The sequence below is a fragment of the Rhyacophila brunnea genome, unplaced genomic scaffold, assembly GCF_057557595.1.
Source record: "Rhyacophila brunnea isolate RB1 unplaced genomic scaffold, BYU_Rbru_1.0 scaffold_12, whole genome shotgun sequence".
NCBI classification, from domain to species: domain Eukaryota; kingdom Metazoa; phylum Arthropoda; class Insecta; order Trichoptera; family Rhyacophilidae; genus Rhyacophila; species Rhyacophila brunnea.
The window spans coordinates 38,494,549-38,505,364 of NW_028232774.1; the positions used below are offsets into that span (position 1 = coordinate 38,494,549).

Here is a 10,816-nt window from a genome sequence, read left to right on the forward strand (position 1 = left end):
TGACGATCATCGTGGAGGAATCATCCACAGTGACCTGTGTAAACGCACATTCATCAACGAATCATCGAAAGTGATCATCCGGAATCAAATGTGAATAAAGTTCAACTTGTTTTACTTTTGGATCATTTTGTGTTCACTGCGGATGATTCCAAAAGTCCTGCGCATGCGCACTGCACCCCTGAGTACTGTCATCATATCCCCATGGTATAAGGTCGCTCGATGAAATTTCTGCATTCATATAACAATCACAAATTGTTTGAATTCCAACCTGCAGTGTAATTTCAATTTCAGTGACACATGTAAACAAAAAATGATCATTTGCATTCTATTCTAAACTCGTCTAAGACACAATGGGAGGTCACTTTTGAAGATATTATTATCATAGAAACAATGAATGAATAGTAAACTTTTCAACTTCATGAAAAAGGTTTTTATTTCTTTTGATTATCCGGATTACCTTTATCGCCAATGAATACGGATAACCAAATTTACAACTCTTGTTGAACCGAAATTTTCATTCTTGAAAAGTTGTCCTAAAATTGATATTTTGCTACCAGCGCACAATTTTTGTATTTAAATCTGCAATTATTTTGTGTAAGTATTGAAGTTGTTGAATAATTTTCTCCGTTTAACGGGCATTCGTTAAAAATGAGTGTGAACACTGAATGCTTTCTATTTTGTGAGATATGGGACTTAGGTTTTGTGGAAATAACATCGGAAAACAGAAATACAAACTTAAATTATTGATTTATTTTCATTTTGGATGTACATTGTATTACATTATAATTAGATTGCTTTAATTTTTATCAATATATAAATATTTAATAACCATTACTAACATTATTTACAAGCCAAATTGATTTAAAAAAAATAACAGCATGTATTAGGCATATAAAAAAAAATAATAAGTAACAAAATCCTAGTCTCTGTATTATGCAGCGTATCTATTCTATACACAAGACTGCTATCGACGGCTATCAAAGGTAGTTTATCATATTGAGCTATTGAGGCGGTTAATTGTTACAATATGTTAGCCGAACTGTCAAAAAGCACTAAGCGTTAACTTTTAAAACAACTTAACAATTATTATAATACCTCAATACATAAATTTGATAAATCACCCTCGATAGCCATCAATAGCAGTATTGTGTATTATCATAAACAAGAATATCGCGGGTATTCTGCGAATAAGCATTAAGTCAAAAATACTAGTTTTGAGATAATCGAGTTTGAAAGTTTGGACGGTCTTAACTTTTTTTATTTATATAAAGGCAAATTCCTTTCTGCGATATTGCTTTGAGTATGACTAAGTGCAGTTTCGCACGCAGAATTTTGTGAATATAGCCTGAGAATGAGAGAAGCAAATGCACTAAGCCCATTTAGTGCTTTTTCTTTGAATAGATGTATGTCTTTTTGACTTATAACATAAATTATCTTCGCCAGTTTTATAGATATGACTATATGATATGTGTTTTTGTAGACTATAGAGCGTACTCTTAATAAGATTACCTCATCATTAAGTCAAACAGCAAAATTTTGACTTAGTGCTTTTTCGTAGAATACACACGATATTATAACATTTATTATTTAGTAATACACAAAATGGGCATCACATTTTGTTACAAAAATACCTTAGTAGAAGACTAGATAAATTTTTCTATTATGTATAGGTACTACAAGAAGTTTTTTATTCATAATTAATATTGTACACACAATACTGATATTTATAATAATCAGAAAACAAAAAAATTACAGACGAAATGGCGAAACGTAGACCAGAAAACAATAAAAAGGCTCCATCCAAGGAAGTCCGAAGAGAGTATACATGAAATAGGGAATTCTCCAGAATAGTGGACAATAGAGAGAATAATGACAGTGATTGCGTTGTTTGATCAAGTTAAACAATATAATGAAACGAATTCAACTGTTGTTTTATTTCTTCTTGTCATCTTTTTTGCTATCATCGTCAGCGGATTCCTCTTCAGACTCGTCCTCTTCAGAATATTCTGAATCTGATCCATCATCATCGCCCGATGAACTTGTATCACCGGTGTGGCCTGCGTAGCCGTAACATTCAATAGCTGTAAAAGAAAAAAATAAATTTCACAACATGTCATTGATTGCTTCTAAGCCGGCTCTCACATCAAAACTCGTCTCGTCAGCAACGTTTCGAATATGTCGATGTGACGTCAGCGTTATTCACAAAAGACATGCTGCCATATGGAGCACCACAAATTGGTCGAATGCGACTTTTTAGTTTCAAAAAAACATCTACTGTTGCAATCGTCAAGTTGCATGCTTATCGGGCTGCAAGTCGAAGACGCCAGAACACATACGAACATCTACAAATTGGTCATTCCTATACCGACTCGCCGCATCCAAATATCTATACGTTTCGAAGGTTACATGCGACTGTCACTAGGTAGATGTGCGCGGTCTTCATATGCAACACCGGATTGACGTTCTTGGTAGGTTTGATTTATGGCTGTGCGGCAGACGAGGCGAGTTTAAATGTGAGAGCCAGCTAAGATCTACATATTATTATCCCTCGTTGACATAAATGTATGAAGTCATACTACGTGCAAAATCAAAACCAATCACAATTTTCTATCATTATTTTTGTTCTAGAGCAAATTCATTGAAATACTATCTTTTTTCCATTGGTCATATTTTTGTATTTTTACTAATTACATTTATCAAACGCATGAAAAAGTTAGTATCCTGTTTCGAGTAATTAAGACATAGAGAAAATTCAGAGAAGAAATGTTGCCACCTAATTTCATGTTAAATAGTTAGGACAAATTTCAGAAAGTAATTATTAATGTCTCAGTGGTCTAATTTTATTTCAAAGCGAATAAAAAAACAAAGTTGCCCCATATCTCCATTACTATCTAGTTCAATACAATTTATTAGACATTTGCTACAAAAAAAGTGATCTTGAAATGCTGCAATTTATTATGTTATTATACAGTTACAAAACAAAGACAATCAAATTCTCTATCACACAGTGGGTTTATTAGAAATATTATGTAGAAGCAATACTTACGACCAGCCGCATAGTCATTGGATGTACCAGAGTAAAAGCCGTAGCCTCCATATTCCTCATCATCTTCACCAGTATTTCCTTGCCTGCCAAACTTATGGTTACGAGCTGAAATTTCGAAAATGCCATATATTAGATGAATCAAAGAATATTAGAAACATTTAAAGAGTATCAGATATTTGAGTCACAAAAACTTTCAGAATCCGTGGCATACATTCTTTCTTATATGCATAAAACCATTGCCTACACCCGATCCTGCCGATATATAAAATAAAAGATATAATCACAAATTACTTCCGTACTCTACACATCAGTAGCAATAGTAGCATAAGATCTGACATAAATAGTGCACATTAAAATTTGTTAGTCATACGTGTTTCTATTGAACTAAGACTACAATTTTACAATGGTATTGGTTAATTATTAAAAATCAATTAAACCCTGCCTAACCCAAACCTTAATAGTTTTGGTATACTTTGGGCGATACGACAAAACTTTGCTCACTCTTTCCTTCATACTTGTTTTCATCGGATTAAGAATACATATTACACATATTGTTAGTTCATATTTTTAAATTCATTAAGCCCTGCTTAATCCAAACAAAAGGGTCTTTCAATAAGGACGCTCGACTTTTTTTAGGTTGTAGCAGCCATGTTGTTAAAGTGACATCTGTCAAGTTTATTGTGAATTGTTTAGTAGTGTATGGCAAATCACCATGGAAGGTTATAGTGTTGAACAACGTGTGCAAATCATCAAATTTTATTATCAAAATCAGTGCTCCGTTCGAGAAACGTTCCGCATAATACGTGATTTTTATCCTTGCTAAACCGTCCTGCCGAGTCGACTATTCGACGTTGTCAAAAATCAAAATTGTCGGATTCGGGGCGATACCAATCCACACGAGATACACCAGCACCAAATGCATCCCGAGAAAGTAACTGTCTGGTGCGGATTTTGGTCTGGCGGAATCATCGGTCCGTACTTCTTGCAAAACGAAACTGACATTGTCATAACCGTCAACGGCGAGCGCTACAGATCGATGATAAGCAACTTCTTGTGGCCTAAACTGGATAATATGGATACCAATAACATGTGGTTCCAATAGGACGGCGCTACATGTTACGCAGCGCATGCCAGGATGGACATTCTGCACGAGCGATTTGAGGGCATGGTTATTCCGCGCGGCGGCAACGTGAACTGGCCATCGAGATTGTGCGACTTAACGCCTTTAGACTTCTTCCTTTGGGGCTATCTTAAATCGCATGTATATGCGAATAAACCGCAAACAATTGATGCCCTCAAAGTCAACATAACAAACGCCATACAGCAAATTCAGCCAGATTTATGCGACAAAGTCATCTAAAATTGAACTTTCCGAATACCTGCCACCAAGCACAGCCGCGGCGGACATTTGAACGACGTTATATTCCATACTTAATGCCATAAAATATTCTTTCAAGTAAAAAAATAATTGAGTGCATATATCCCACATACAACTTGTTTTATTAACATTTAAAAATTGAGCGTCCTTATTGAAAGACGCTATATAATAGATAAAAAATATTATTCTATCTATAAAATATCCAAAGTTATGTATGATTTAATTGCATAGGTAATTTTAGATATTTTATAAATGGAAGAGTATTTTTTTTACTATTATTTATTATGGCTTGGTTTCGCAGGGTTTAATTGAATTTTATAAACTAACCAACACCGTCCGTAAATTGTAGTTTGAATTCAATGAAAACAAATATGTACGTATGACTGACAAAGTTTAGTGTGCACTATTTATGGCGAATCTTAACAGCCCACCTCCACCCTTCGCCACTGCTACCCATCACTGCTTCATGGATAGTTGAGTAGTTACTTTATGAACCTTTCATATAAAAATCTCCAACTTGTCTACTTTGTCTTGTCTATGCACACCGCTGTGACAAAGCATGAAAATTCTACAATCCTTGAGATACTCACTCGACATGCTGAGATCCTTGGTCTGAGACGTTTCGTAATTGCACTTGGGGCAAGGGATGGCTTTGTTCTTTTCGTACTTGAAACCTTTTCTCTTGACGTGATCATCGCAGTAGCACGTCTTGCAGCGGAGACACGAATATTGCCCCAGACGATTGCACGATTGACCTACAAAACATAATGTATCATTAATTCTATCATCCACTTCATAGCCAACCATCAACCACTTTGCAGAAATGCTAAAAAAGAAATCTACACACATTTACATAGAAATATTAAAAAGTGTCAAAATAGTAATTCGAGATATGTATATAGTTTTAACGAAGTTTTGGGAGCACTCTTTTACACATTGACTGCTGACTAGATAATTACTTTTTAATTTCTGTTTTAATTGTTTAACTGTTCTAATTTTCTTTTAATAACTGTCAATTCATGGTGGAACTGCATTGTATTGTTGTTTGATTTAATAAAACGCAACTTTTTTGTAGTACTTATTCCACTTTTAATCAATAAATTAGAACCAAGAAATTAGGACCGGTTTCGCCCTCTGAGGCGGATGAAACCGGTCCTAATTTATTAATTAAAAGTGGAATAAGTACTACAAAAAAATTGCATTTTATTAAATCAAACAACAATACTTTTTAATTACCACATTTAAATAGAATGCTAATTATGTCAAATGGCCGCCTGATCGTTACGCGCTAGGTGCGTCTTTAGCGTCCAATGACTTAAATTTGGTCAATCCAAACTATTAAAATAGCTAATGATACTAATTGAAGGCGAATTAAAAACTCAAACTTTTACAATGAAAAATATGCGTGTGCATTTATCATAAATTGACCAAATACCACAGATTTAAATGACACGATTGCAGTAAATAATATATAGCTTGCCAACAGTCAATGAAACACCTATTAGAAAAAATTTTAAGCCGAGTGGGATTCTATTTTGGGAACACGTGTGAGGCGAGTGCTTTATGCATCTAGCTACCGAGCCATATTTAATGGATAAAGCACTTGTGTTTTTCAAGTTGTGTGTTTAAAACCCACTCGGTCCTAGACTTTTTTGAAGATTATTGTAATATAATATGTTTCTGTTATGTATTTTCAATAGAAAGAATACTACATTGATAAGTCTTGTGTATATACGGTATTGAAGAATGAACAGTAAATAATGTTTATTAAATTTACATTTCAAATCTTCAGACTCGATAATTTGACAGGAAGCTTGGTGCTCAAATTGGTCATCTTCACAGAGGAATCCGTTGCAGAAGGAGCAGCGGAAAACTCTGCCGCCATGATCCCACACACCTAAAACAGAAAAATTATTAATTTTAATTGCATTTTATTGCTATTTAATTGCAGACTTAAAAGTAAAAGGGGTGGGGCTAAGAAGAGAATCTAAATATACAGTTCAAAGGGTCATCTGTCTCACACTTAAGTTTCTTGTCAAACTAGCCCCCGAAAAGCAATCAATATCCCACTTTCATGATAACTACCGTGTTCAGTGCAAAGAATACCATGAATTAACAAATAATAAATTTAGGCTTTCAATAACACGGTAACATTAGGCACAGCTAGGGTTGTCATGTCCCCTTTATTCTCCAGTCATAGCCATGTGGGAAATGCAGCATTAATATAAGTGTAGGGGGTCGTCGATATGAGGGCCAATGGTGTTGTGACGAGGAGAGATGAGAAGTCGTTGTCGTGATTATGAAGGGTGTGAGTTTATTTAAATTGCGTCAGTACATGTGTACAATTGTTACAATAATGCGAATCACAGCACAAAGCGATGTGCTTCGGTCGAAAACTTAATAAATTGAATAATTCTCTTTTTATCAATCATGACTTACTGATTATTATTTTATCAACTTATAATTATGTAATAATTACGCTATTAACTAATTAAGTGAGAACAGATATACAAAGATTATTGTCGCGGTCATTGATCTAGAAAGTTAGCTATGACTTGATACGTACATGGAAATGCCTATTAATTCAATATGTAATATCACCAAATAAGTTTAATTATCCTTAATATAAATAACCACCAAAGTATACATGGAGAGTATTGAAAAGATAAAATTGTACTTGCCTCTTTCACATTCTATACAAGTAGCTTCTTGCAGCGGACACGTACAGGCGTGGCTCGTGAGACACTTTCGACCGTGACACACCCATGCTTCGCAGAAATCGCAAATGGCACCCTACAGGAAAAAAAAATACTTTCTTAAGAGCATTAATTATTACCATTGATTACATTTTATTCAGTTATGTGGACAACAAAACTATGAAGTCTATCTATTGAAGAATGTGCAATATTTATATTATTTTATTTCTCATGCCACTAATATAGATACCGAGCTACCTGCATTAAGTATCTGATAGTCAGAAATTCGATGCGCATGAAAATTATTAAACTAAATACATAGCGTATTTTCAGCACATTTAAAGCTGTTGGAGGCATCAAAAAATGCTAGTAAAAATGCCACAAACAATATGCGTTTATTGCAAGCTATAGATGCCTAGGCTAGGCCTGGCTAGATCAAAAAATGATAGATCTGGCAAGAAAAACGCTAAATTGGCAACGCTGGTGCACATGTGTGTGTGTGTTATGATTATATAGATTGTAGATTATATCAAGTAATTTTACGGTTAACTTGATGAGAAATTGGTATCTAGGTAATGAAGAATGAATTTTCACAATACATGATGGGATAGCTCATAACCTTGTGTAAGTAAAGACAGTAGCAACTGAGTGAAAAGGCGCCTTTACTCAAGCATAGATAATTACAATATTACATAATACTTTTTTAATAATATTTATTTGTTTCTAAATGTCATGTTGTGAACGTCTTAAACTTATAATTTGTAATGTCCACAATATGTAAAATAAATTTAAATTAAAATTGAAATTGAAAAAAAAAAAAAAAAAATGAAGTACACTGTTCGTAATTTTGCCACGATCACGCCACGGACAATTTCTTCATAAATCATTGAAACAGGTAAATAAGTTTGATATGTCAACTCCATCATAGATATGCTTTGTCAGGAGAGCTACATGGTATACCGGTTCTCTGCCAAAGCGAACTAGTTCGAGAATATGGCCAAGCGTACAGTGCCGACCATACAAAAAACGCGAACTTATTCGGCTGTCTTTGAGACAGAGTGCCAGTTTCAGGCGTTTGTTTTGAATAATGTAAAATTCGGAAGAATCCTGGTCCAATAATGAGACATTTAGCATATGATTGGTATAAACTTTCAATATATTTAAAAAAAAGTTTATTTTTGTTAAAAAATTCGCAGCCTGTCACTTGCCGCTACACAAAACCTTCCGGCACAGATCAGGTAAAGAACCTGTCAAAACAAAGGTAATGCTAATGATCATTAAATATCTTACCACCATCCCAAGTCCAGTGGTAAAGATCCCCGGATGCTTGACTATGCAGTCTCCTGTTTTGAGCATACACTTAACCTTGCCACACTGTGCGCAAATTGGAAGACGCTGAAGCGACTGGCAGAAGTAACAAAAAGCTCTGCTCTTTTGTTTCCTGAAAAATAACCAATCAACGCATGTAAGTATCATGACTGAATGCAGCACAACATGACAGTAATCCAAGACTTGTCTTACTAGATCCTAACACAACTTACTATTACAATAAATAAGGGAATTATTGGAGTACTACTGACTGTGAGATATATATTAAAAAAACAATCCATATAAATATAACATATCTTTACAAATGGAAGTGTCATTCATGGCCCACCAGTATTACTTACAACACTTTAATAGCAATTCCAAAATTTTTAGTGTAGGTAGTTGAATATCTATTTTATTATTGTTAATCCAACATTGCTCTCCATCATTTCCTTTCCCTTGCCCTAGAACGCCAGTTGGACACACCGAGATTCTAGAGGTCCTTTTCGTTCAATCATCGGTGTCGTGGTCTCTCAGTACAATGATTTATTATTCATACTATCTATGTATCCCACCCAACGAAGTGGCTACCCCAACGGAAGAGACCCAGAGGCCGTCCAAGGAGATGGGCTGACGCTGTAGAAGTGGACTGGCTTCATATAGGAAGACCCGGTAACTGGAGAAGTGTGGCGAGAGACCGGAGTGAGTGGAGAGCGGTTGTGGAGGAGGCCAAATCCCACCCCGGGATGTAGCGCCGTGGAAGAAGAAGGTGTATCCCACCCAGCAAAGTAATTGGATCTTTAAAAATTTCACAATACCCATCCAATTTGTGATTAGGCAAGTGCTTGAGATACTCAATATTCGCAGATTAACCCAAATTACTTTCTGTATACCCTACACTCAAACTAATGATCAGCGGAGCACAGGGTCCATGCCTTAGCCCCGTAGTCTCAAACGAGTATTGTACGTCTGTATCATTGTTTAATTGTTAGTCACTTGCTTTCCTCTCCACCATCCGCCATCTATCCACACCTGTTACGCAGGCACAACAAACGTTAGATGTCCTTCTAAATCGTACCTACTGAGAGTGTCCCAGGAGCAACCCATCAAAATCTTGGTCGGCGTGCACTAGGGTGTGAAATTTTCCGAATCACAACGGTTGACTGGAGACATATAAATTAATATCCAGAATGTTGACATGTTAAAAAATTACTACAAACAATATACAGTCTTCGTTCATGAAGTTTGTGAAGACATCGACATTGAGCATAAAGACATATTATTTTGTTAAGTGAAAATAAGATGGATGTTGTTTCAAACAGTGGTCGAGTGGGTTGCATAGGTAAATTGGCCGCATTGATAGCTTACTTTTGATCAAAGAGAAAACAATATTTTTCAGATATCATTTTGAAGTTTTGCGACGATAAAACAGGGTTCTACATCTAAAAATAACTCAAAAACCAACAATTTTCTCCATAATTGTTTCGGATAGACAGGTATGTGATAGTCAATTATTCTTGTTTGGAGAATATTGTGTAATTATGTATTTTTAAATGAGACATTTTATTCCGGATGTCTCAAAAATAGTTGGTTAGGGAGTAAGTAAAACATAATTGCTCGGCATGGTCGGCGTATAATTTATTCGTAGTAAGTACCTACATATTTTTAATGCTGCAATAAAAAATAATGTATGGCCTCTGTCAATGTGTGTCTGAAGTAAATATTAGGTAGAAATAATGAATTCGTAGCCGCTAAATTGTATGCTGACCATCCAATTCCTTACTTTTGGCACTTGTCGCAATCCATTGTCGTATTGCAAGGATGTTGAGCCAACTCGACATTTTCCTTGGCGTTTCTGATCTCCTTCTGTCTTAATTTCTGTTTCTCCGCCTTCTTGCGTTGTCCAGTCTTCTTTTTCGGCATGTTTCAAGGAATACAATTTTGAAATCACCTGAAAATTGTCAGCTGCAATTAAATTCTAATAAAACCGCAATGTACTCAAATAGGTTAGTTAACTTCGAAATCGAACAGGAATGTCACATTTGATTATTGTCTATTGGTTCAGTGTTGCCAATGCCATCTTTTCAAAGTGGAATTTTAGTAATGGGGGAAAAAATATAGTATGCGTTGTCGCCTGTTGTAAATGTAAAAGTTTTTTGTTTCTCAGAAAAAAATAACGAGAATTTGATTCATGCATGAAATCTTGCTACTTGCATGACAATACGTGTTTACAAATGCATTATTTTTATTGTTATGGCCGCGATAATACGTATTGTCAGCAGTAAATCCATGCACATGTAAACGAGGTACAAGGCTCGGAGCAATGATAAGGTGGTACTGGACGTGTGGTGCTAGGACTTTAAGAATAAGGGCCATTCTACACTAGCA

General features: G+C 35.3%; 1 protein-coding gene across 1 annotated transcript; it reads right to left on the minus strand.

Annotated features, from left to right (window-relative positions):
• Positions 1-735: 735 nt before the first annotated feature.
• On the minus strand, positions 736-10,468 carry Noa36 (zinc finger protein 330 homolog Noa36). Its single transcript, XM_085961250.1, has 7 exons — positions 10,212-10,468; positions 8,411-8,561; positions 7,106-7,217; positions 6,202-6,321; positions 5,015-5,179; positions 3,047-3,151; positions 736-2,081 (listed from the first exon to the last, which is right to left on the minus strand). Exons 1-7 carry the CDS (start codon positions 10,349-10,351, stop codon positions 1,933-1,935), a joined length of 942 nt encoding a protein of 313 aa, XP_085817376.1. The 5' UTR covers positions 10,352-10,468; the 3' UTR covers positions 736-1,932.
• Positions 10,469-10,816: the final 348 nt, after the last annotated feature.